Raw genomic sequence first — 27056 nt, 5'->3', positions numbered from 1 at the left:
TAAGTAAGGTCCTTTGGATTTCAGGCGAGCCGTTGTCTTTGGCATAGCTTTCTGCTTTCTCTTTTAGGGACAGGAGTTTTCTGTTGTCTTCCTCGCTTTAGGTCCCAAAGCGAGTGGTTTGCCAAAAGGAGCCTCTCTCTAGAGAAAGGAGGGCTGGCCTGGCTGTCTCACCCAGCTGGGTACATGTAGGGGCCTGTGGTGCGTGTGAGGCTTTGGCGGTGTGAGGCTTTGGCGTCTCACACTTCTTCCCTCTCGGTTCCAGATGCCTGTCCCACTGTGAAGCATTCATTGGTCTGGGAGGATGGGTCAGTCAGTAAAGGGCTTGTCACACAAATTTCTAGCCCCAGCATCCACATAAAAAGCCAGAAACATCATTAAGTCTCTGCAATCCTGATGGCAGGAAGGAAGAGGCAGAGGCTCTCTGAGGTCTGCTGGCTGCTGGTGTAGCCAATCAGTAAGCAAGAGACCCCACCCCCAACACAAGACGAGACGAGACAAGATGAGACCAAACAAGAAAGCAGACCTGAAAATAAGGTGGAGAGCACTTGGGAGACGCCTGTCACTGCCCTCTGGAAGAGCCAAGGCTCCCTGCTTGCTGCCGCCCCGCCAGGCTGCGTCCATTATTCATGTGACCTGACTGAGGATTCTCCCTTGCAGCTGGGCAAGCCTCTAACTCCATCACTTGGGAGAGGGAGGATAGAGGGACAGGAATTCCAAGTCACTCTCCACTGTATATTGAAGTTCAGAACAGTCTGTTTATGAGACCCTGTCTCAACCCCCCCACACCAAGTTGTTTCGTTCATTTATTGAAGGAGCACCCTTGTTCATTCCTTACCATGTGCTAACCCCAAAATCCTGTTAGTTAAAAGTATTTCAGGGAAAAGTGACCTTACAGGGCTTACAAGCTGTGTAATGCCAGGAAGATAAATGGATCTCTTCCTGGGTCCAGTTCCAAACTAAATAGAAAAACCAGAAAGATAGGAGCTCACCTGCTGTTCTGTTTTGCTTTTGCGGGAAGCTCCCTAGAGAAGCTGCCCTAGGGAAGGCAGAATGTGAATGAAGGGAGGGTGGGGCCGAGGAGGGAGGGCAAGCCCTCCTCCCCAGGTGAGCAGGTAGGCTGAGTTTGAAACTTCCTTTCCAAGGCATGTCACAGAGTGGTTGGCAGTGCTGTGACTGAGTCAGACTGTGCTCCGATGCCGCCTCTAGCCATGTGGCCTAGGTCAAGGTGCACAATCCGTGTGCTTCAGTTTTCCACCCATAAGATGGGGAGAGCAATGGTAGCCAGCCTCTTGGCATAATGGTAGTATTGTCAGAGTCCAGTGAGGTACCCGTCACAGATGAGGCCCTTTAGGCAGTGCTGGGACGTGCAATTTCTTCATTGTCTTGAATACGGAACAGCAAAAGGTTTCCCTACCAGACACAGCATTCTGGTCAGGCAAGGTATTCTTTTTCCTTTGGATAAAATACTGTTTAAAGAACACTTTTCCTTTTTTTTTTTTTTTTTTTTTTTTTGATAAAAAGTGTGCTGGAGAGATGGCTCAGAGGTTAAGAGCACTGGCTGCTCTTGCAGAGGACCTGGGTTCGATTCCCAGCAACCACACAGTGGCTCACAGTTACAGTAACTCCTGTTCCAGAGAATTTGATAGCCTCTTCTGACCTCCACGGGAACCAGGCACACACTTGGTGAACAGACATACATGCAGGCAAAGCAATCATACAGTAAAGTAAGAAAGAGAGAGAACACAAAGACTCTTTAAGGAGCCACTCAGTTCCCAGGACCAGGGCAGCTCCATTTTAAGGACATCCAAAGCATGATCCTCAGTCACTCTTCACGGGAGTGATCTTCCACGAACACGTAGTCCAGTTCAGCCTTCCCAGGACACTTCTATGGGGTTCTATACGCTATCATCTGGGTGGCAAGTCTCTCGGAGCCTTAAAAGAACACTGTACCGAAATTGAAGCAGCTGAAGGCAGGACCATCACCTGAGCCCAGGAAGGAGTTCTTGAACAGAACAGTGAGACCTGGTCACTCACAGACAAGCTGGGCCATGATAGTTGGACAGGTCACCTGTACTGACTAAGCTTTTGTTTCCTCACGTCTGCTTTGCGGAATGACCTCTTCCTCAGATTACCACTGGGTTGGTCACTTGGAAAAATTTAACTCCAAACAGTGAGCAGTAAGGACACCACAGTGGTGAGAGAGAAACATCCTGTGGCAGATGGAAATGTCTGTCCTACTGTTTAGTCTGGGCCCAGGTGGAGTCACCAGTTAAATTGTGTCACTCTTCCTTGGGGAAAGCCCCACTTGTCTACCTGAAGAGGAAGGCAGCACTACTGGTCAGCACAGCTAGGGCTGATGACCTCAGCTTGGCCTCTTGCCCTCCGTGTTGTTTTGGCCCCAGCACCCATTACCTTGACTTTCTTAGCTAAGAGTGACCTGAGTCATTATCTGCTTTTATCTGTAGGATCCGGCTTACGTATTTGATGTGGCTAATCAAGATAGGGAACAAACATCTTGTGGTTTTCTACTGTGCTCTTCTGCCCATGTTTAATAAAAAAAAAAAATTCATTAAGAAAGCTAAGTTGTGCCTATAGCTTTCTGAACTCATAAATGCAGTCATGAGGCCCAGTCCCGAGTCAATTAGGAGTCTATGAATGTCTCTAGAAACCTAGGTGTGTCCACATCTTCTCACTGATAGTCGTCAAGTCTGAAGGCCACAGGCAGGGTAGAGAGGACTAGATGACTGGCACCTATGGCCCTGTGGTGAGCACATTACCAAAAAGGAGGTTCAGGCCCCTAAAACAGTACCCACATGCTGTGCCCCTACTCCCCTGGAGACGCCTGCTGGGCTCAAGCTAAATACACATTTTGCTCACATTACATCTTATCCAAGTAAGATTTTCCATTACCACAGCATAAAAGACATTAAGGGCACAGTGATTGCTAAAACCCTGCAGGACTAGTTGTCTACACGTAGTGCTGCCGGGTTGGAAAGTCATTGGTGTGGTTTTGTCTGGTGGCTGCCTTTTGTCTTTCTTCTCCCTTTGCTTTCCCTCAGTGGGGTTTGATTATGTGCAGATTATGGTCTCACCCTGTCCCTATCATAGCTTGATACTGTTGGTCCTGCACGATACAGCATAGGCCCTCCCACTTTGAGGCAGGGTCTCATGTAGCCCAAGCTGGCCTTGAACTCAGAGACTAACTCTGAATTTCAGATATTCCTTTCTCTGCCTCCCAAGTGCTCAGATTATGGGCATGGGCCACTTTACCCCACTATACTTTTTTCTCCTCAGTTCTCCTTTTTTTCCTGTTTCAGCTTCCATAGACTGAGTCCCCTATTCACTCTCGCCTGGACTGTTCCACAGCCCCTCAGTGATTTCAGGGTCATTTACAGGCAAGATCAACTGCTTTTCTGCTTCTGTGCACCTTGAGGTTTGGTGTACACACACACACACACACACACACACACACACACACACACACACACACACACACCACATGAATCATGGCACGCAAGAAAGTCAAAGATGACTTATGAAAGTCAGTTCTCTCTTTCCATTGTGAGGGTTCCTGGACTTGGTGCAAGTGCTTTTACCCTCTGAGCCATCTTACCAGCCCCCTACTGTAAATTGTTGCTGTTGTTGTTACAGCTTTGAAAAGCATGCTGGGTGTGGTAGCACAGGCCTTTAAAACGCCAAGATGCAGAAGCAAGAGGACCACTGAGCTCGAGGCTAGCCTGGTCTATTTTGCTCTGAAAACACTATGCTTGTTTTCCTCTCTGTGGGTTGGGGAAGCCACCTTTTCTGTCTGAACAAACCTGTGTACATTCTGAAGTATGGTATGAATGGTGTCTCTTCTCTGAAGCCCTTAAGCCCCCATGCCATTGCCATAATTGACGTGGGTTTGAAGTGTGTCCAGTCTGTGCTTGCACGCCGTCTGTGGGTCTACTCGCTGGGTCGCACTGTAATTCAATATTAATCTCCACGGTGGCTGCACCAGGTTACATTCTTCTAGGACAGGCCCAGCTTACTTTCTCTTCTTCGTATTTTGGATTCTGGACATCCTGACAGGATGAGTGGAATTATCTTTTGCTTGTACTTCAGGTCATTGTCTTGCCCAAGTAATCAGGACCTTGATTACTGGGGGAGTAGTGATCCCCAGTAAAGTTTTCAGTTTCCAGATGTTGTATTTCCCAGCAGAACACCAAAAGCCTGACCAAGACACGTATGCACTGGTGACTGCAGGCAGGGCACAGGAAGAATGAGCGAGCACTGCCGGGGAAGATTTGCGTTATTTCTCCTGTTGAAGAGCAGAGCTGAAAGGTGCCTTATAGCACCATGGGGAGTAGCAGGCTAGTCTCCTGTGTGAGTGGCTGACTGTTGTGAGGGTTCTCCCCATTCAGAAACTCTGCTCGGGACCTCAGGTTTCTGTAGAGATCTCTTGTTTCTCCAGCAAGTGCTAGTGACAGGGGAGATGACTTTGAGACTTGTAGTGAAGACGCTGTTTGAGAGAGGCGTGGGATTTCATAGCTTGTGTGAAGACAGACCCTGGGTCTCCTTGTCTAGAATGGAGTTGTGTTTGCAGACCATGGGAATAATTGCAATGATCTTCTTGTGAGGACAGTGGGGCACCTCCTCTATAAGGACAGTGGAGACACCTCTATAAGGACAGTGGGGGACACCTCCTCTATAAGGATAGTGGGGGGCACCTCTATAAGGACAGTGGGGGGACACCTTTGTAAGAACAGTGAGGGGCACCTCTATAAGGACAATGGGGGACACCTCCTCTATAAGGACAGTGAGGGACACCTCCTCTATAAGGACAGTGAAGGGGGTTGGGGATTTAGCTCAGTGGTAGAGCGCTTGCCTACCAAGCGCAAGGCCCTGGGTTCGAACCCCAGCTCTAGAAAAAAAGAAAAAGGAAAAAAGAGAAAAAGGACACTGAGGGACACCTCCTCATAAGGACAGTGGGGGGCACCTCTATAAGGACAGTGGGGGACACCTGCTCTGTAAGGACAGTGGGGGACACCTGCTCTGTAAGGACAGTGGGGAACACCTCTATAAGGACAGTGGGGGACACCTCCTCTATAAGGACAGTGAGGGACACCACCTCTATAAGGACAGTGAGGGGGATTGGGGATTTAGCTCAGTGGTAGAGCGCTTGCCTACCAAGCGCAAGGCCCTGGGTTCGAACCCCAGCTCTAGAAAAAACGAAAAAGAAAAAGAAAAAAAGGACAGTGAGGGACACCTCCTCTATAAGGACAGTGGGGGACATCTCTATAAGGACAGTGGGGGACACCTGCTCTGTAAGGACAGTGGGGGACACCTCCTCTATAAGGACAGTGAGGGACACCTCTATAAGGATAGTGGGGGGACACCTCTATAAGGACAGTGAGGGGCACCTCCTCTATAAGGACAGTGAGGGACACCTCCTCTATAAGGACAGTGAGGGGGATTGGGGATTTAGCTCAGTGGTAGAGCGCTTGCCTACCAAGCGCAAGGCCCTGGGTTCGAACCCCAGCTCTAGAAAAAAAGAAAAAAAAAGAAAAAGAAAAAAAAGGACAGTGAGGGACACCTCCTCTATAAGGACAGTGGGGGCACTTCTATAAGGACAGTGGGGGACACCTGCTCTGTAAGGTGAGGACATCTGGTTTTAATGTGGTGATGATGAATGATGGACCATGGACTGATAATAAGCAGTCTGTATCTAAGCAAATACCCTGGGAGGTAACTAAGGCTCACAAGGTGGGAAGGGAGCTTTAACTACAGGCCACAGGAAGTAAAGGCTCCGTATAACCTCAGGGTCCCTGAACTGCAGAGTTTTATCACTGTGGTTAGAAACAAGGATTTGACAGCGGTGACGATGCAGATGCACATCTTTAATCCCAGAGGCAGGGGGATCTCTGTGAATTTGGGGCCTGCCAGATCTGCAGAGCGAATTCCTGGACAGCCGGAGATACACAGAGAAACCCTGCCTATAAAAACACACAAAGCCTAGAGAGAGACGAATGAACCAGTGAGGACTATGTGCCCATCTCCGAGGAGAGGCCAGGGTTTTAGGATCCGCAGTGTTTCAGTTTACTTTGAAAGCAAGTTGATCCTTGACCTCGGGAAATGCAAAGAGAGGAGGAGAAAAAGTCATTGTTAGGACTGGAAGAAATGAATCGTTGGGTCCTTTGAGTTTGATGAGGGAAGCATCCCAGCCAATCCGCAAGGTAACTCTGAATGATTCTTCTGGTCACGTATTAGTGAGTGACCTTGCCAGTTGTCAGCTTCAACTTTTGTAACTCTATCGGTTCTACAGTGACGTCTCTCTGCTTTTTTCTATAAAATTCACTGTTAAGTATAGTAAGCTAAATAATAATAATAACAACAACAACAACAACAACAACAACAACTTTACTATTATTTCATGTTTGTGGGTATTTTGCCCGCATGTGTATGAGTGCTTGTGGAGGCCGAAGGGGAGTGTCGGATCCCCTGGGATTGGACTTACACAGTTGGGAGCTGGGAATCCAGTTCAGGTCCTCCGAAAGAGCAGCCAGTGCTCTTAGCCACTGCGCCACCTCTCGGGCCTCTATTAGTACATTCTTAACTTTTATATGAAGTCCTTTTTACAAATATATCTGATTATGGTTATCTTGTCACATTTCTGGGTTTTGGGAGTACGTTAGTTACTTTTGTGATGGCACCCAACAAAAGCAACGTAGTAAAGAAAGTGGGCAAGGCCTGGCGGCCGGAACCAGATGGCTGACGAGTGTGCGTCTGCCGTCAGGAAGGAGGGGTGACGGGCCACAGTGCTCAGCTTGCTTTGTCCACTTCATTCAGTGCTGGACTGCAGCCCATGGTAACACCCATGCACACACCATACAAGCATGCAGGCATGCACCATACATACATGCATGCCCAGGAAGGGTCTTCTCTCTTTAGTTTAACTCACCTAGAAACTCCTAGGTGACTACACGTCCAGGCAAGTGACAGTGACAGTTGGTCACCTTTTGGTAAGGGGTTTGGGTTTATTTGGGGTTTTGTTTTTGTGGTGCTGTGTATTGAACCCAGGGCCCCAGTAAGCTACAGCCCTAGCCTGTGTTTTATTTGCAGACAGTAAAGATGCTTAGGCTGGCCCTGAACTCACTTGAATTTGTGAGCCTCCTGCCTCAGCTTCCTACATCACAAGCCCATACCACTAGCCTCCTCACATGTCCGGCTTCCTATTTTATGATTGGAGATTTGCTCTAGACTCTGCTCTCTGCTTAGCCAAACCTTCCTTCTATCTGTTACTTGTTTATGTTTGCAAATGACTCTGCTTTGACCTTGTCAAATCTTATCTTGTCCTTGTGACAGTTTTTCTGCTGATTTTTAGTTGTTTCCATTTTATCCCTATTTCCAAAGTACAGAAGTGAACAACTTTTTCATTTATCTGTGTGATTCTTCATATGTCAGTGGGCTGGTTCAGCTGCATGTGCCACGAGTGGACAAGCTCTAACTCCAAGGCATAAAGAAGGCCTAAACATGAACACAGTATCACATCATGTATCCATGTAATATGTAAATTTTTCTTCCCATCACAATCACCATCAATACAGATTTTAAATAGAGGCCTCGCAGCCACTTTTGAATTCTGCACTGCAGCGTCTCTGTTAAAGCCACGACTTTTCCAAGTCAGGTGTTAATACCCCTGTTCAGATTACGTCTGAAACTTGTCGAACAAGATAACAATCCAAAGCTTCCAAAGTGTGTGTGTGTGTGTGTATGTGTGTGTGTGTGTGTGTGTTTGTGTGTGTGTGTTTGTGTGTGTGTGTTTGTGTGTTTGTGTGTGTGTGTTTGTGTGTTTTTTTTTTTGTGTGTGTGTGTGTGTGTCCTGACCTTGAGCATATTAAGCAGACATTCGGTTGCCTCACGATCTCATCAGCTGCTTTTCAGCATTATATCTGAATGCCTGTCAACTGGCTAAGTGATGGCGATTTCCAAGGACAGCCATCTTTTAGATTTGTTAGTTTGGTTTCAAGACGTAGCCCAGGCTAGCCCCAAACTCCTTTTGTAGACTAAAGCTGACCTTGAGCTTCTGATATGTCTGCCTCCCAAGTGCTGGGATTACAAGACATGTGCCACCAGGCCTGGCACCTCTTCTTGCTTGATTTGCTTTTCAACGAACCTAAGGAATGGCCTGTTACGCTATGTGACCATTCAAAATTAAGGTGGCTGGTTCTGCAGCTCTTACTGCCAACCATGTCCTTGCCCTTTGGTGCATCATCAGGCCAGTCAGCCTTTAAAGCGAGATCTCAACCAGCAAACTGGAATTTAAAAGAATGTTGCTAAAATGATACCCTCTCAGAGTTCCTCAGGAAGATCAACTGAGCTAGCATAACGCTTAGCACACTTAGCTATCGATGACAGCTACTTCTGTGACCGGTTCCGAGCCTCACATCGGTGTTGGCCCCTGTAGGCTTAGGGAGAAAGTGTTTTGAAGGCTAGATCGTTGACGATGGGAAGGAACCAGCATCCCTTCTATTAGTAAAGACAAGAAGGACTCCTGTTAATGTGGCTTGTGCCAGGGAAATGGCAGAGTTGATTCTGACCAAGGCCTAAATGAACATGGGGGTCACAAGGGAATGAGATTTAAGAAAAATGACCTAGAAAAGTCGTGAAGCCGTTCCAGGGCTCACAGAGGTTAAAGCACGATCTCCTTCAGGCTACACCACAGTCTAGTCCTCTGTTGAGCAGTCTCTAAATGTCCTTAAAGGCTACAGCACTGAGGGGACAGGCCGGAGATTGGCCTCAGATGAACTAGCATCTCTTTCAACCCCATGTCCCTCCTTGAGAATGCGCCCCTTAATTAAATGTGCGCCTTGCGAGATCCCCTCTCGTGTGCTCCCTGATGGCTGTCTCATTCATTAATCTGCTGATTAGTAACCCTGAACACTTGTACCCCCTGTTTTTTGCATTCCCCTTTAATATACTGTGCCATTCCCCCGGGACATAAACTCCAGGACCCGTCCCTGGCCCGTTCGTGTTTGTTTTCTTTGCCCCTTGTGCCTGCCTCTGCTATAACATTTGTAGTATGTGTTAAGTAATCCTTAAGGTAACATTTTTATTATGTCATAAAAAGTGCATGGCAAATATATTATAACTCATGGACTTTGTTTAAAAATGAACGGATAATTTATTGAGTGTGTTACATGAGCCTTGCTCCCTCCCCCATCTCAGCAGAGACCTGCTGCTCATTTAGCCTCCTATTGAGCGCTCCCGCCCTGTGACATGCTGCGAAAGCAGAGCCATGGTTGGCTAGAAGTGACATCATAGTTTATGTACTCAATAAAAATTTAATTAAGTCATTACAGGAATTGCAGTCATCATTTAACCCTCTGATTTCTTCTGTTTAGTTTATTATTAAACATTCAGTAATAGCAGCCATCGAATCCCGATGGCTTATAAAATATCTGCATGAATTTTAATAGCTTAAATAAATGGGAAAATATGAGTAACATATGAAGGGCTCCTTCCCATGTGGTGGCTCAGTATGTATGGGTTTTTATAAAAAGCAAAGCATTATGGACAGCAGAAGACGTGAACAAGCAAACAGCCCCGTCCCATCTTCTGCTGGGGGAGCTGCACGTTCACAGGCAACATGCCCCATACAGGTGACCTGGCACGGGGATGCGGGATCCTGCACAAAGTGAGGGAGCGGAGTCAGGTAGGGGGTTCAGCTGAGGGAAGCTCCGGCCACGAAGGCCCAGTGGGGTGAGTCCAGTAGCTCAGGAACAAGCTCCTTCATGTGCCGCGGGAGGCCTGTGTTGCAGTGATGGAACTTCAGAAATGGACGTTTTCATGTCTAATCCAGCCTGAGCGACGGGACCCGAGAGCCGCTCTTAGCTGTGGCAGCTGGCCGTCTCTCGGCAGAGGTGGTGGGGAGTGCACAGGAAAAACACAAACCAAGCTTTATGGAATATTTGGGGGATCTTTGCAGAACAGCATTGTTTGCTCTGCTCTGATGGCAACCGGATGTATTACCCCGGATCTGCCTCTTTCCATCTTTGAGCTTCCCCACACTGACTCCTTTCCTCCCTCGGGGTCACCAGGCCAAGTGACCCCCGAAGGCCCTTCAGCGTCAAAGCTAGCATCATGCAGTCTGCACACTGACTGCCGACTGAGTAGGTTTGGTGAATATGTTCCTAGAAGTGGTGCCTTGCCCTAACTAACACTGTACACCCCTGACATGCTTTTCTGGCTCTGGTCGTCTCCCATAGTTAGGAGAACAACCAGCACATAAGTAAGAAGAATACAAGTGGGTATTCAGAGGGCTGGGCGACATCACATCCTCCAGTCAGAGCAGTGAGCTCTGACTCTGGTCTGTCCTGACTCTCTCACCGAAGCACGTCAGAGTAAGCAGTAGAAAGAGATGTAGTCATATTTATTTGTGGGATTACAGAAGCATGCAAGGTGTCCCTTCAGCTAAAACACAAAACAAAATAATTTGTGGTATAGGACAGGGCATGCTGTGAGTGGCCCTCACTTTTGTTCGTGGTGCTGAATCCAAGGCTTTACATAATGCTGGGCAAGTACCCGGACCCAAGCTCCAGCCCCAGCCCTGGGTGGCGACCTTGTAAGGACTCATTATCAGCATGTCCGTCCTAGCCCCTGTGCTGGGCCAGGTGTTCGGGTGCCAAAATGATTCAGTCCTGCTTCCTGTGACCCAAGCTTGAGTGGCTCACAGTCTGGTGGGAGAGACAGGTCTATAAGCAACCCCAACCATAGTGTGTACCTAGGGGGAGAAACGCACACAGAACTCTGAGAGCACAGAGCAGCAGTGGTTTGTCTGGCCTGGCTTGAAGGCAGGTAGGAAAGGTCATGGCTTACACTCCCACCTACCACCAATCTCATATTTTCCAGCCACGAACTCCACAATTCTCTCTTTACTTTTGAAAATTGTCCATGACTGTAAGGCACTGGAGCTGGCTTCAGCTTTAGTTTTGTACAAACAAGCCAGGTCTTACTCAGAGCTCCTTGTGCTCCCAGAGTTTGATGCCGTTCACCAAGACTTCCAGGGTATGCTGTCAATGAATGAACGTAAACAAGTTCACATGCTCTTGAGAACAGTTCTTGTGTGCAGGGTATTTGAAAGGCAAAACAGCCTCAGAGAGGTCTACCTGCTCAAGACCACATCCAAAAGACATACCAGGGCTATGACTTGAATCTGGGTTTTCTGAATCTAAACCCAAATCCTTTTGCCTCTTCTGACCTCCAGAGACCAGTGTATGAACCCCAGGATAAAAATCACTTGGTCTTGGGCTGGAGAGATGGCTCAGCGGTTAAGAGCACCTGACTGCTCTTCCAGAGGTCATGAGTTCAATTCCCAGCAACCACATGGTGGCTCACAACCATCTGTAAAGAGATCCGATGCCCTCTTCTGGTGTATCTGAAGACAGCTACAGTGTACTTATATATAATAAATAAATAAATCTTTAAAAAAAAAAATCACTTGGTCTTTGACTTAATAATTATATTGTGGCTTGAATGTAAAGTGACCTCCTGTAGGCTCATGTGTTTGAACACGGGTTTCTAGGTGATGAATGTTAGGAAGGCGTGGGACCTTTTGGAGGTGGGGCTACGTGGAGAAAGTACATTGCAGGGGACTGGGTCCTCATGGCTGGTCCAGGTTTTCTGCTTAGCCATTCACCAAGCTGTGAACCAGTAACCTGACTCCCCTGCCGAATGCCTAAAGCCGCATCTTCCATTGATGAGCCAACATTAATCCTTCCCCCCTTAGGTGACTTCTTTCGGGTATATTATCCCAGAGATGAAAAAGTGACTATTTCATGATCCAAAGTGAATTATCCTGGAAGCACAGGGCCTGTGCAGTAACAAGGGACACTGGCTTTGAATGGGTAATGAGTCACGAGTCATGAGGGTCATGAGCATCAGGGCACATCATGCTCATTCCCCAGTCTCTCAGGCTGTCAGCCATTGGTGACCATAACACATCTATATCTGGGTTCTGGTAAGGACCGTTAAGCAGGACGCTTAGTCTCTACCTGAGGCTCTAAAGGATGCTTGGCAGTTCTTGAGCCTGTCAAGCCAAGTAACACTTTGTAGCCCGAGTTGTGTAGTGATAAGCTTTTCTCCTGTATCCCAAAGAGGAACAGCACATGGCCCCTGCCTCCAGTGGACCTTTAAGCCTTGACATTTGGTGAACGGCCGCAGACCGCAGGTGTCTGAACTCATGAGTCTCACAGGAGTTCTGTTTCTACAACAATCCCTTCCTGGTAACAACAGCTCTCAGTGTCCCCTCCTCCTGCAGCCTCCGAGGCTCCTTCTTTCTCAGCACCTCGCAGATGTCCCCTCATCTTACCTTTCACCATAAGCTCTTCTGAGCAGCCCTTGAGACATTCCCTACCATAGTGGGGCAGTGCTTCTACTATTCACTGTCTGGTAGCTCCCAAATATCCCATCCCTCACCTCTGCACCCCTCATTTCCTGTCTCAAGAGCCTCCTCTTCTCAGTCTCTCTCTGTCCTGTTAAACTCCTTTCCCCAAGTCCGCTTAAGGACTTTTTAAACTCCGTGAGTGTGAGAGAGAGTGTGTGTGTGCCTGTGTGTGTGTGTGTGTGTTTGTGTATGTACGTGTGTGTGTGTGTGTGTGTGTGTGTGTGTGTGTCTGTGCCTGTGTGTGTGTCTGTGTATGTGTGTGTGTATGTCTGTGTACATGAAGGACAGTGTCTGCAGAGGTCAGAGGTGTCAACATCCCTAGAACAGGAGTTGCAGGTAGCTGTAAGGGTTCCGGGATTTGAACTTGGGTCTTCACTCTTGTCTGCAGGATAGCTCTTGCAGCCCTTCTCTCAGGGCCACTTAAATTCGTCCTCCTAATGGAGACTTTCTCAGGTCTCCAACATGAGGCCATTTGCACTGAAATTCATTTGTCCTTCATTTGTGATTTGAGCCGTTGGGTAGTGGTAGCTTTGTTTCATTAAAAACTTTCAAGCCTGGTGTGGGAATGCCACATGTTTAGTCCCAACACCTGGGAGGCAGAGCCAGGCAGATCACAGTGAGTCCAGGCCAGCCTCATCTACAAAGTAAGTTCCGGGCAAGCCAGTGTTACATAGAGAGACCCTGTCTAAAAGTAAGATAAAATAAAGTTTTAATTGCCGGAGCTGGAGAGGTGACTCAGTGGTTAAGACCCAAATGGTGGCTCACACCTGCTGTGACAACAGTTCCAGGGGATCCGATGCTCGGTTCTGCCCTCCACAGGCATACACACATACATGCACACATGCACACCCACACACATGGGTAGTAAGATAATAATTTAAATTATACTTATTTGTTCACGTGTGTGTGTGTGGAAATCAGAGAATAACTTACGGGTGTCACTTCTCTCCTTCCGTGGTATGGGTCCTGGGGAGCAAACTCTAGTTGTCAGATTGGGTATTGAGCACCATTGCCTGCCAAGCCACCTCGATGGCCCTTCTGTTTGTTTTTGACGTGTGGTAAACTCATTATGACCTTGAACTTCTGATCCTCTGACCCCTGGGTGCTATGGACTCCTGGAGTGGGCTGCTGCCCTGAGAGTGGTCCTTAATGCCCGCTGTCCTATGCTAGGCCGTAAGCTCTTGTAATCAGGCCGGGTGCTGACGCTGTGTGATCACCAGCACAAACTCACAACCAGACATGCAGTTGAGGGTCCACTCATTAAAATTTATGTAACGGGTGCTGGAGGGATGGCTCAGTGGTTAGGAGCACTGACTGCTCTTCCAGAGGTCCTGAGTTCAATTCCCAGCAACCACATGGTGGCTCACAACCATCTGTAATGAGATCTGATGCCCTCTTATGGTGTGTCGAAGACAGCTACAGTGTACTCACACACATTAAATAAATAAATAAATAAATAAATAAATCTTTAAAAAAAAATAAAATTTATGTAGCTTTGAATCAAAATCCGAAGGAAGCAGCAGTTTCATCGTGGGGAATCCCGACATCCAAGAGCAGCCTAGACTGAGTTCCCTTCCGTGTTAGCCTATGACAGCTAAGTGGCACCGTGCTCCTCCTTACTTTCCTGTTTTTGTTTTTATAGGTTAATTCCTACATCCTAAAGAAGAACATGGCCCTCATGACAAACAATTTCTACGCAGCAGTCTTGGGATACGATGAGGTAAGATCATCGGCTGAGCATCAGGCTGTGTGCGTGGCCTCCCCAGCAAAGGCCCGTCAGCCTCCCTCCCTCCCACTCCTCTTCCTTCCATAGAAAGAATTTTAACTTATGTATGTGTGTCTGTGCGAGTGTCTGCCACGTGTGTAAGGCTGCATGTCAGTGCCTGTGGAGATCAGGCCAGGGCAGGCCCTGGGGGCTGCACTTGTGAGCCACACAGCATGGGTGCTAGGAACCAAAGAGGTACACAACCATACTCTGCCCCAACAAAGGCTGCGTGTGTGTGTGTGTGTGTGTGTGTGTGTGTGTGTGTGTGTGTATGCAGAGGCCAGAAGAGGCTACTGGATCCTCTGGAGCTGAAGTTTACAGTTGTGAGTCACTAAGTGAGTCTCTTTAAGAGCAGCGAGTGCTTGTAGCCCCTGGGCCATCTCTCCAGCCTCATGGAGCCTCTGAGGACATGTGAGGGAAGCTCTGGGGACCATATTCTCCACTCGCTGTTATTGCTTAGTATCTCTTCTTCATCCAATGCTGGGGGAAATGCGCACTATATAGATCGGTCAACATTCAGTTAGTTAGCATTGAGTGCCCAATGGGTGCGGGATGGGGCACAAAGGCGAATCAGATACTGCCACTGCCCCAGCTCCTCCCAGAGAAAGCAAGACACCCGTGTGTCAACACGGTCTGTGGGATGTGGGACTAAGGTATGCTGTTTCAAGTTTCCTTTTAAAGTAGCACATAACTCATTGATGTGTGTGAACTTTTTGCCTACATGTGTGCCTCATGATGCCTGGTGCTGTGGAGGTCAGAAGGGCCAGTGGATCCCCTGTAAGTGGAGTTATGACGACTTTGAGCCATCCTGTGGAAGCTGGGGATTGAGTCTAGTTCCTCTGCAAAAGTGACAAACGCTCTGGACCTCTGAGCCATCCCCTCACCCCCCAGTGCTTATCTTACTTCTTTTTGTCCAGACAGGGTTTCTCTGCGTAGCCTTGTTATCCTGGAGCTCGCTCTGTAGACCAGGCTGGGCTGGAACTCAGAGATCCACCTGCCTCTGCCTCTGCCTCCCAAGTGCTGAGATTACTGGCTTAGTGTCATACAACACCACGCCTAGTTCCATCACCTCATCTTTAAAGTTCACAGAACTAGGCATGTTCCTGCTTGAAGCTCGAAGACCCATTCTCTATCCAGCACCGAGGTGAAGTCACAGGGCGTTGATCTCCTTCAAGTGTTATCTGTGCGTTCACAGCAGTTCCTCGGCTTTATGCAAATGAGTTGCACCTACACGCCTTTCTTCAGAGTACTTTCTGCACAGAGCTGTGTGTATGAGATCACAATCTCATACGCTATCCCATTAAATGCTAATTCCCTACTTCCTCCTCCTCCCTCTCCTCCTCCCTCCCTCCTCCTCTCAGCCTCTGGAAACCTCCGTTTTATGTCACTCTCTGAATTTGACTAGAACTCATGGGAGTGGAATCTTAGTGTCTGCTCTTCTGTTACTGCTTATTTCACTTAGCAGGGTGTCTCCAGGTTCACCTGTTGTCTCTGTATCTTTCCCAGCCCTCCAGCTTTATAACGGAAACTTGAAGCATGTAGAAAAGTTAAGTCGGTATAACGAGCCCCCGTGTGCATGCTCACGGCATTCTTCACAGCTTGTTCTATTCTTAATAAATGATGTGCATTCCCACTCCCCTCCTGGGAAAGGGCCCCTAACCGTCCCCAGGCTCAGCTCCTTCCACCTGCCCGGAATGCTTACAGCGCACACTAGCACAAATAGTCTGTCGCCTGGTCTACTGGGTTTTCTCTGGGAAGGGACAGTGCCCCGTGTGTCTCTGGTGTCGACACAGTGAGGAGGCACACAGTGAGGAGGGGAAGAAACATTCAGGGCAGGGCTGGGGTGCAGATCAGTTGGTACATTATTGCCCAGAATTCACAAAGCCCGGGGTTTGATTCCCTGAACCACGGCGGCACATGCCTATAATCTCGGCTGCAATGGTCTGTCACTGATTTATATGTGTTAGGGATTGAACACAGGGCTTTATGCATGCTAGGTAAGTGCCCTGCCAAATTAGCTATGTCTCTAGTCCATTGGAGGCTTTTTAGTCTCCTCTTTTTTCATTATTTGAGAATTTCATGCATGTATATACTGTGTTTTGATTAAAACCCACCTCTCATTCCCTCTCCTACAAGTTCCTCTTGCTCCTGTTATCCTATCATATCCCCCATTCCCCATCCCATCCCAACCCACTTTTCCCTTTCAAATTTATCAGCTCTGTCTTTTTGTCTTGTTTTCCCGGTGAGTTTACTTGTTGCTGTCTATGTGGTTTAGTCCCACCTGCTTGGAGCATGGGGAGTCTCATGTTCTACACCCAGGAGGTGCTTTAAATCTCACCCCTAGTTCCCAGTGAAGGCTTCACCCAGGAGATGCTTTAAATCTCACCCCTAGTCCCCAGTGAAGGCTTCCATTCAGTAGGAGCCACCTGGTGCTTCGGCAAGCACACAGGTGACAAGCAGAAAAAGCTTGAAAAATGCACTATTCATCTGGGAAATGGTCGAAAAATTTCAGTATGAGGAACCCGTCACCCACAGGTTCTGATTTAACTGGCATAGGTGGGCAGCCATGTGGGTTCAGCATTCTTTAGAACACTCTGCAATCACAAGGTTCTAGGCCTGCTCAAGACTAACTAAAGGAATCTCTCCACATCCTCATCTTGTTGGCCCCATTGATTCTCAACAACCGTGTGCCAGAGGCCCCATTGGTGCCCTTCCTGATGCTCTACTGTGTCACAGGCCTTCTGTGACCTGTTGTTCTCTCTCTCTCTCTCTCTCTCTCTCTCTCTCTCTCTCTCTCATTTATTTATTTCCCTTTTTTTATTGGATATTTTAAGTATTTACATTTCAAATGTTATCCCCTTTCTGGGTTCCCCCCTTTCCCTTCCCCTCTATGAGGATGCTCCCCCCCCCACCCAGTCCTACCTCACCTCCCTGGCGTTCCCCTACACTGGGGTTTGAGCCTTCATAGGACCAAGGGCCTCTCCCCCTGTTGATACCAGACAATGCCATCCTCTGCTATGTATGCGGCTGGAGTCATGGGTCCTTCCCGTGTACTCCCTGGTTGTGGTTTAGCCTCATTGCCTGTCCTCCATGGGAGTCTTTTGGCCTCCATCCTTGAAGATAATGTTGAGCCTGATCAACTCTCCTGGACCTGAGGGTCAGCTTGTTACCTTGAAGGACTCGTTCTTTCATGCACTGCTCTCTCTTGTTAGAGTGTCCTGAAGCTCTCCTCGTACTCCCAGATGGATTGATTTATTTATATCTCCCTGCATGTATATTGTGTGTCGAGTGCATGCCTGGCGACAGTGGAGGCCAGGAGAAGGCGTCAGATGCCCCGTAACTAGAGTTACAGACGACTGTGAGGCACCATGTGGATGCTGGGAACCAAACCAGGGCTCACGACCACTGAGTTGTCTCTGCAGCCTGGTTTATTTAGTTGTTTTTAAACATGCTGGGTGTCCCAGAGCTTGCTGTGTAGACCAGGCTGGCTTCAAACTCACAGACATCCTCCTGTCTCCACCTCCCAGTGCTTGGGAATTACCACGCCCAGCTAATTCTCCCTTTTCCTTTTTGGTCTGTTGTTTTCAGCCAGGGTTTCTCTGCGTAGCCCTGGCTATCCTGGAACTCACTCTGTAGATCAGGCTGGCCTTGAACTCAGAGACCCAGCTAGTGCTGCCACCCAAGTGCTGGGATTAAAGAAAGGCATTCACAGTACACCTGGCTAAAACTTTTAAAAAATCTTTTTTGTTTTGTTTTAAAGGTTTGTTTGTTTGTTTATTATACATAAGTACCCTGTAGCTATCTTCAGACACCAGAAGAGGGCATCAGATCCCATTGCAGGTGGTTGTGAGCCACCATGTGGTTGCTGGGATTTGAACTCAGGACCCCTAGGAAGAGCAGTCAGTGCTCTTAACCGCTGAGCCATCTCTCCAGCCTGATCCTCCTTATTTTCAAAGGCCATTTCTTTGCACAGACTTCCCTAAGCTCTCTGGATCCCTGTGGTGGGCTCTGCGTTTCACCGTCCATCCATGCAACAGAGGGTTTGGTGTTTATCGTGTGCGATGGATGAGGGGCATGTTGGTGAATCACAGTTGGCTTGATCTCCTTCCCACCGCAGCCACTGAGACAGGTGGCACTGGAGTAGCTACTGAGCGAGTGGATAAAGACCCAGTACTAAGAGAGTGCACTGATGGACGATGACAGTGGAGGGTTCAGTGTGGCCAGGGGGAGCTCTCCCAGGACGCATTCTCAAGTACAGGGTGAGGGTGAGGGGCAGATGCAGCAGTGGATGGATCTCGGTCTCACCCAGGGCCTTAGCATCTGCTCAGTGCCCAGGGCTTTGCTCTGTGCTACCCTCTGCTTCTGGATTACAAGGTCCCTGAGGGCTGAGTGTAGCCGCTGTGATTGCACTCTTGGCATTATGCTAACTAAGCACGTGGTGCTAGTTCCCAGGACAGTGCCATGACTTCTCTTACTCTAGACCTAGACACCCTAATTTCCTAAAGAACGCCTTTTATGCCACGAGGTAAACAGTGGGCAACCTGTTAGAGTGTGGGAAATTGCCCTGCACCTTAGTGCTTGGCTCCCGCGTATCTCTCTCCTCTTCTGCTGGTTTGCAGACCTGAGGAGACTCCCTTCTCGCTGAGTTATTAACAGGCTGGGTTTGGTGCTGGAGTCTGCCATCTCCAGCACACTGGTACTGTGTGATGACGAGGCAGACACCGTTCCTGGCCTCAGCAGTGCAGGGACGGTCCCCTTTCAACACCAGCTACCTCGATAACCTCTGAGCCTCAGAGCTTATCTGTCAAGAGGGGGTAATCACACCCGTGTTGTGTGACACAGGTAGTCGTTAGCTGGCAAAGAAGCCTGGTAGTCTGGAACAGGTTGCTGGCAGGGCTAACACCTCCTGAGTCCCCCTTTTCTTCTAACTTCTCAGGACCCCTGTGTATGGATTTGGCCTGTCCCAGCCATCTCCCCCTGCTCCAGGCATCCCTGAGTGCAGCAAGCCTTGACTCCCTGCTTCTCTCTTTCCGGGCTCTGCTCATCCTCCAAGCCCCTGTGACACGCCCACCCACTCCTTCCAATATCACATAAGTGGGTCTCAGCCAACAGCATCCTGCCTGTGCCCAGAGCACTTCACATGCAGGCGGCCTGTTGTGTTTGCAAATGGCTTGCGGGAAGATGGTGTGCCTGAGCTTGTCCTTGGCCGCGTTACCATCACTAGAAGTGAATTTCCCTAGCTCAGCCACCACACCAGGATGGTCTTCAGCTGTGGACCTGGGGGGGGGGGTCATTTAACAGAAGCAGGTAAAATGTCTCCCCACCAATTTGTTAAAAACCTTTCTGATAGCTGACCTGGCATCAGCTTCAGACACCTCGAGGCCCGTGAGGCTGGACCACTGTATAACAAGAACTAAATGCCCCTGAGTCTCCGTAGTCTTCATTACATGAAGACATTTCATGGACCTTGTCTCTTAATGCTTGCAACTCTGTGGGGTAGGAATGATCAGGCTTGGCTAACTCTTGAGAAACCAAGGCTCCAGCAGGGTAAGTAAGGGCTTCTCAAAGGCTGCTACATCAAGTGACTGAGCTGGTATTGAACTTAGGTGGTCTGGCTGTCTCAGCCGTATCGGCTGCTAACTAAAGCGTGCTCTTATGTATTGTGCCCAACATATTTCACTTTTAAAATGGCTTTGCAACCTGGCACAGCGTAGCCAATGAGTCAGGAGTTCAAGGCCTCCCTTGGCTACGTAGAGAATTTAAGGGCAGCCCTGGGTGACCCTGTTGCAAAAATCAAAAAGCTGTGCTAGCGCGAGCTCACTTGGTTAAGAAAGTTACCACCAAGCCTATGGGCCAAGCTGGATCCCAGGGACCCGCATGGGGAAAGGAGAGAACCAACCCTTGATGGTTGTCCCCTGACCGTCACGTGCACCCTGTGGCGTGGGTACACCCAAACCCGCATGCCTGCAAAATCAGTAAGTGGAATTATTTTTAAAACCCGTTACTTTTTTTTGTGTGGTGGAACTAGGAATTGAATCCAGGGCTTTTGAAGATACTAAGCGAGTGCTTACTGAGCCACACCCCCGGGGCACATTACCTCATCTCTGTAATCTGAGGATGGTATCGATAGAACAAGTGTTTCCTTTTACCTCCACTGCTCCAGGTCTGGGGTTAGAGGTATGCACCACCACACCCGTTTTAGAGCAAATGTTTTCATTGCTCTGAGTCCCCAAGAAGCCCGAGACTGGGGTTTAACTGTTACCATCAAACCTGACTGTGGCAGAACTCAGACTCAGTCCAGTTTTCTGAGTCCAAGGCAGCACTTCAGTTCCATGACCTACCTTGCACAAAGGCACAAAACACTTCTGGGGCCTCTCCCTCTGTCGCCTTCATCCTCCCTGCACTAGAGGTCCGAGCTAGAAAATGTCTTTAATTGGCCTCTAGAATATCTGGGCTTCCAAATAGACTTCCCAGAGCCAGGAGAGGCAATATCAGGCACACAGCCAGGCTCGGAGCAGGTGCAGCCCCCTGACACCCATGGCCACCCAGCTAAGCAGCCTGCTCCTCTCCTCATGGGTAACAGTGAAGGCAAGGTACCCAGTCCCTTTTCCCAAAGAGCTAGCTTGCTACCTTGCAGATGTGTGACCTTGGACCACGCAAGTGTGAGAAGCCACATCCATCCCCATGCCCAGGCAAACAGACTAGCAGTGCTGCTAGCCCGCACTTTGTTAACAGCAGCACAAGTATGGCTGCTGTGCTAGCCTTCCTGGGCTTTGCAGGCGTTCATTGTCTAGGCCAGGCACAGAAAGGTAGGGTTGGATGAACCTTACCTGGAAGGGTCCGCCAAACACAGGCACCAGCTCTGCGTTACCTTAGCCAGTGCCATGACCCTCAGAGTCCCGTGTTCTTCTATATGAAAAGAATGGTTGAGGGGCTGGGAGACCTCAGTGGTTATGAGCACTGGCTACTTTTCCAGAGGACCTGGGCTTTATTCCTAGCACCCGTGTGCTGCTTCACAACTACCTCAGCTCCAGTTGCAGGGAATCGGACACACTTTTCTGGTCTCTGCTCATTCCAGGCACGAATGTGGTGCACATGCAGGCCAAACCCTCATACACATAAACTAAAAATAAGATTTACTTTTAAACAAAGAAGCACCACTCGGGAGGCACAGGCAGCTTTGTGAGTTCCAGCCTGGTCTACATAGTGCGTTCCATCAGACGAGCCAGAGCTACCCAGTTAAACCCTGTCTCAACAAACCCCCAAACGCCTGGCCGGATGTTTTCAGAAGCTCTCCCAATGCCCTCTCGCTCCTTCTGAATCTATTCTCTGGTCTCCCATTGAAATATCCAAGTTCTGTATCGTGGCTCTGCAAGATACCTCCTGTTCTGTTTCAGGGGATCCTTTCAGATGATCACGGCCTGGCTGCTGCTCTCTGGAGAACTTTCTTCAATCAAAAATGTGAAGACCCTCGGCAGCTTGAACTGCTGGTGGAGTATGTGAGGAAACAGGTCAGCACCATCTCTCTCCCTGTGCAAACATGGCGGCATCTGCATCCTCCTGAGTGTATGCCATTAGCACCTTGGCAGGTGATAAGAGGAACACACCAGGAGCTAGTTTAAGGGATTCTGACCCAATCTCATAAGCAGCAAGCGCTCTGCCGAAAACAGGGCTCCTCCCTCCCTCCTTTTCTTCCTTTCCTTTCCTTTCCTTTCCTTTCCTTTCCTTTCCTTTCCTTTCCTTTCCTTTCCTTCCTTCCTTCCTTCCTTCCTTCCTTCCTTCCGGCTCTCTTTCTCTTTCTTTCAGACAAGGTTTCTCTCCTGTAGCCCAGGCTGGCCCTGATTCCCGATCCTCCTGCCTTTACCTGTGAGCCACCAGGCCTAGCTTGTGAATGAACGTCTTCAGCTCAGTCGTAGTGGCAATGCCTTTAATCCCAGCTCTTGGGAGGCAGAGGCAGACAGATCTCTAAGTTCAAAGTCAGCCTGGCCTACATAGAGAGTTCCAGGACTCTCTTGTCTTTTCAAGACTGTTTCTTTCTTGGGGAGAAAAAAACAAAGAAAGAGCGTGTCCGTGTCCAGCTGTGACGGGGCCAAGGATCCTAGGGATGGGGACAGAGAGGAAAGGAAGCTCAATCTGCTTTCAGAAAGCCATGGCTATTCATTCGCTGTTTCGTTACTGCTGGGGCTGGGGGCTGGGGGCTGGGGGCTGGGGGCTGTGCTAAATACCACGCCCTCAGTCCTGGAAGCTGGCAGGAGGCATAGTGACACCCACCATGCCCATTGTGTACTCGTAGATTTCCCCGCTCCTAACATGTAGCAGAGCCAGGCTTCAGGCAACACCTAACAGACATCTCTAGCTCTCCCCACTGGCCGCTCTTCACTATCGATCGGGGTCCCCCGGTCAGGGCCTTACTCCTGACTTTTCAGGGCTCCTGATTCTAAAGCTTCCAGGGAGCTCTTTCGGAAGGACTCCTTGAGCACGGCTAATAATGTGAATTAACTCCTGATCTCTTGCCCCAGACCTGCTTGGGTAGGAAACTAATGCCTGCTGAATGAATGAACTCACTCATCCTGAGGTGGCCCGTGGAGGCTTTTCCGGGGTCTCGCAGTTGGTTCAGCCTGCATGACTGGCCTCAGACCCCAAGCTGGGTGAATCATTTAACCACCAGAGGCCACAGCTGCTGCAGACAGCTCACCGGATCGGGCTGTTCGTGAGCCACGCCTGTGGACTCAGCCTGTGGGGTAGGAGGGGCATCGTGCCACAGTAACTCCCGAGTTCACCCCCATGGCCTTGCTAGCCTCCAACAGCCAGGAAAGGGAAGGCTAGACCCCAGCTCTAGAGCAGACAGGGCAAATAGGACCAGCTAGTTGCCTGCAGAAAGGCAGACATGCGGAAGCTGTTGACAGACAGATGGTAGGGAACTCCTGAAGTCAAGACTGCCGTTAGACAGTTCTTGAGATCTGCCAAAGCCAGGGAGAAGGCACTTCCGGCTGGAGAGCCTCACTCTCGGACAGGGATTGAAATTGGCAAAGTAAATACTTTTTTTTTTTTTTTGAGACCCACCCAATTTTCCCATTTGGCCTAGTGGGCTTGTGCCAAAGGCCATGACAGCTAGGACCTTCCCAGGGGCCCAGAAGGAAGAGTTTGCCATAACTAATGTCTTTGTGAATAGTCTCACTTGGAACCATTAGAAGTGGGCAGTAGTGGCCCTAAGAAAGCAAGGAGCTATTGATGGGGACCCAGTTCGGCCATGCCTTGAGGACCTGCTGTGTCAGTCCTCCCCTCCAGGACCCAGACAGGTCACAGGCAGCCAATCAGCCTGTCGTGTGACCCAGGTTCAGGAGGGTGCTGGGGAAGACCAAGGAGAGGAGTGTCATGGCAGCCCAGTACGCTGAGTCTTGAGCAGTCTCTGGCGCTACACACCTGCTACTGTTTGATAAGCAGTTATGTCTGCAGTTATGTCGAGGCTACCCACCTGGGAGGAAGGCAAAATGGTGGCATTGGAGGGAGGAGCAGAGGAGCCAGAAAGAGGCGGGGCTCTGTTTCAGTTGAGCTGCTTCCCTGGCAAACCTGGACCTCTCTGGTGAGGCTGGGGCTAAGTTCAAGAGGCATCGTAAGACGCGACTGGAGCAGTGAGCTCTTTGAAGAGGGGACAATCCAAGACCTAAGATGACGCCCCCAGTCTTCCGTCCTCTTCTGTAAGGGAGCCTGCCCAATGGGGCCAGGCAAACAGCCCACTGGGCAGCCACAGGGCTACTAAAGGACAGTGGAGTCACAGACACTAGAAAACCAGCTGGCGTGTGGTGTTTTGCATACACCTTGCTGTGTCCCCACCCCACCCCACCCCCGGTCCCCATGAGACACACATTTCCAGCTGCTCTCGGTGCAGTGCCACCAGTGGAGGGCAGGGAGTAACAGTCATTCGCTCAAACTCCTGGCCTGCAAGAACTTTGTGATGGGGATGTAGCAGTGGTTAATGTCCCTCATCTGGAGTGGGTGGAGCGGAGATGTGTGACAGTGCGAGTCACTAGGCCAGTAGTTCTCAACCTTCCTAATGCTGTGACCCTTTAATACCAGAGTCCCTCATGTTGTGGTGACCCCAACCATAAAATTGCTTCCTTGTTACTTCATCACTGTAATTTTGCTACTGTTAAGAATCATAGTGTAAATATCTGACATGCTGATATGTAGGATGTCTGATATGCGACCTCTGCAAAAGGATCATTTGATCCCAAAGGGATCGTGGCCCAGAGGTTGAGAACCGCCGCCCTGGGTAATTATTTCTCCAAGTTTTTTTTATGTAGTAACCTTGGATCTGGACAGTCAGATAACCCCCACCATCATTCCTGTCCCTCTCTTCTCCTTGTGGAGGCTGTGTCTCCCTCGAGTGAGCACCTATCCTCTGTTCTGTCCCCTCTCTACTTGCAGATGCAATACCTGGACTCCATGAACGGGGAGGATCTGCTGCTGACAGGGGAAGTGAGATGGCGCCCTCTGGTGGAGAAAAATCCACAAAGCATCTTGAAGCCCCATGCTCCTACTTACAATGATGAAGGTCTTTGACAGACTGGTCCCTTCGGACAGCCAGCCGGTTGGCTGGCTCTGAGGAACCTCCATGGAAGAAGTGCCTGTTTGCCCCAGGACCCTGAAGAAGGCAGCCTGGACTGACTTTTGAACAGCACCTGTTGAACACTCGGTCCATTCGTGCTGAGTTTCTCCTTCCTGAGCCCAGGAGTCTGATCTGGTGGGGGTGCTGCTGGGAGATCCTCTTGCTCTTCTGATACCTTCCCTCCCTCAAGAGAAGCCCCAAGCACACTTCCCACGCCCCTTCAGCAGCACACGTGACTGAGAGCTTTATCTGAAGGCTGAGGAAGGGATGGGTAGGTTAAAAAGGGGGTGCCTTCACCCAGGGCCCCCTGTGCCTGGAGCAGTTTGTAATGTCCCTAAGTCAATGCAGGTAACCATATACTGTTCCCCATCTGTGAGCCATGGGGTTGAAGTAGCCATTAAAAAGAGAGATTTATTTCTGCCATGGTTTTTCTTTGTTCCAAGGTCTCTTAGAAACATAGGTAAAGCCCAGTGTAGTGGCCCATGTATTTAATCCAAGCACTCGGGAGGCAGAGGCAGGTGATGCTCTGCGTTCTAGGCCAGCCTGGTCTACAGAGTGAATGTCAGGGGAGCCAGAGTTACGGAGAGGAACCTTATCTTGAAAAACCAAGAGAAAAGAAAGGCGTAGGTGAGACTGTGGATTCTCCAAGCTCAGGAGATAACTCCAGCTCAGCTAGAGGCAGCAAGAGGAAGAGAGGAGGTCAGGGGCTCCCTGCTGCTCCTGTCTGCAGGTCACAAGAGGAGCCACTGTCTAGGCAAGGCACAGTCTGCCAGGCATGTTCTCTGGGATCCAGGAGGTCTCTGAGGACCAAGGGGCTTGTCACATCCTAAGTCATTTAGAAAGAACAAAAGTCCCTTTGTCACCCACGGTGAAGTGCAGAGGGAACACACACTCTTTCCTCACGTGGCCCCCCTCACATGAGATAGTGTGATAAAGAGAACATTCTCCTGGCATGTTGGTACCATCGCAAGCCTCCCCAGCTTCTAAAGCATGTGCTGTAATGGGAGCTGGATCTGGGCACTCGAGGGGCCTGGTCTCTCTTCTCTGAGTCTGGCTCATCTCTTGGAAGGTTTTCTGAAATTGAGGAATGGGGGTGGGGACCGTCTCGCCCCTCCCTTCCCCCTCCCAGCTTCCTTCATTGAACTTGCTATAAAATGAGTCATATGAAGAAACCCTATACTGTGAGGTATGCGCCACTTCTGTGAAAACATTACAAATCAAGCCGCCTTCTCAGTTTATTTAAGATGCTTTTGTTGCAAGCGGGGCTCTGGAGTGAGGCGTCCTCTGTGGGTATGAGATAATAGCACCTTGTAACTCATTACATCTGGGCACTATTTACATAAACCAGAGGCGAGCCAGGCAGGGATTTGCTGATTAATTTATTTTTAATGGACTGAGGTATGCCATGCACCAAAATAAACTTTACTGTGTGTACCTAACTGCTCCTGGAATGGATGGAAAAATTAATGGAACAGATTTTGGCTCCTAACTCTGCACATTAATTCATATATAAAAGTTATTTGAGCGTTAACCCATTTGCTGCCCAGGGCAGCTCCCTAGCCACAGATCCCAACCCGCAGCACCAGCTTAGCTACTGGGCTTGCTTTCCTGTCCTGGAACCTCAAAGTTTGCTCGCAACTTTAAAGGTCATTTGCGACCGTGCCGGTACCCTTGCCCACCTTCCTTAGGTTCTGAGTTCACACAAAGCCTAGCTGAGTCCCTGCGCATAGATTATATCGACAGCATTCAGTGCTAGGATCCAGCAACTCTCCACAAAGCTCCTCATTCACCAACACCTGTGTCGGTTGCCACACTGGGCCCTCTCATCTTCAAGATAAAACTCAGGTACTCGATAGGCCACAGGCTGTTTGGTTGACTCCCACTCATCCTGGCCTGCTTTTACAGGTCTCATCCATCTCTCCCCTGAGCACCCTGAGTCGCTTGGGGTTATCTGAAGGGACCCCACTCTCTCCTGTACCTGGACCTCTTGTGCTGACTAAAGGAATCTTAACCCTCTCGAGTATCGCCTCCCTGCCCCTCTCCCCCAGACCCCTGCAGGCTTTCCAGGTTGCTCTTGATGGTGTCCTCTCTAAACTTGGCACCTCTCAAAAACACTGAGGTGGTTTTTGTCTCACCCTCCTTCCGGACTGTGATCGATGATGTTGGCTGCAGCTGCACAGAGTGGCTGCTGAGTTGGGAGGTCACTCACTGTGCACTGCCGTGCAGTGCCTGTGTGCACCTGGTTCATAACTGAGAGT

At 49.4% G+C, this 27056-nt stretch overlaps 1 protein-coding gene across 3 annotated transcripts in view; it reads left to right on the top strand.

Annotated features, from left to right (window-relative positions):
* The window catches only part of Uqcc1 (ubiquinol-cytochrome c reductase complex assembly factor 1), a 92519-nt gene extending 66282 nt beyond the window's left edge, over positions 1-26237 (top strand). For 2 of the 3 annotated variants that reach the window (XM_087654435.1, XM_087654434.1), the window contains exons 8-10: positions 14067-14144; positions 21587-21700; positions 24618-26237. In XM_087654435.1, the coding sequence (XP_087510561.1) occupies positions 14067-14144; positions 21587-21700; positions 24618-24752 (327 nt within the window). In that variant the 3' untranslated portion in view covers positions 24753-26237. The remainder of the gene's footprint in view (positions 1-14066; positions 14145-21586; positions 21701-24617) is intronic. The other variant, NM_001109446.2, reaches the window with a different exon arrangement.
* The last annotated feature ends 819 nt before the right edge of the window (positions 26238-27056 follow it).

Source organism: Rattus norvegicus, chromosome 3, assembly GCF_021556685.1.
Source record: "Rattus norvegicus strain SHRSP/BbbUtx chromosome 3, alternate assembly SHRSP_T2T, whole genome shotgun sequence".
NCBI classification, from domain to species: domain Eukaryota; kingdom Metazoa; phylum Chordata; class Mammalia; order Rodentia; family Muridae; genus Rattus; species Rattus norvegicus.
The sequence above is the reverse complement of the archived record's forward strand: the minus strand, read 5'-3'. Positions and strand labels throughout refer to the sequence as shown.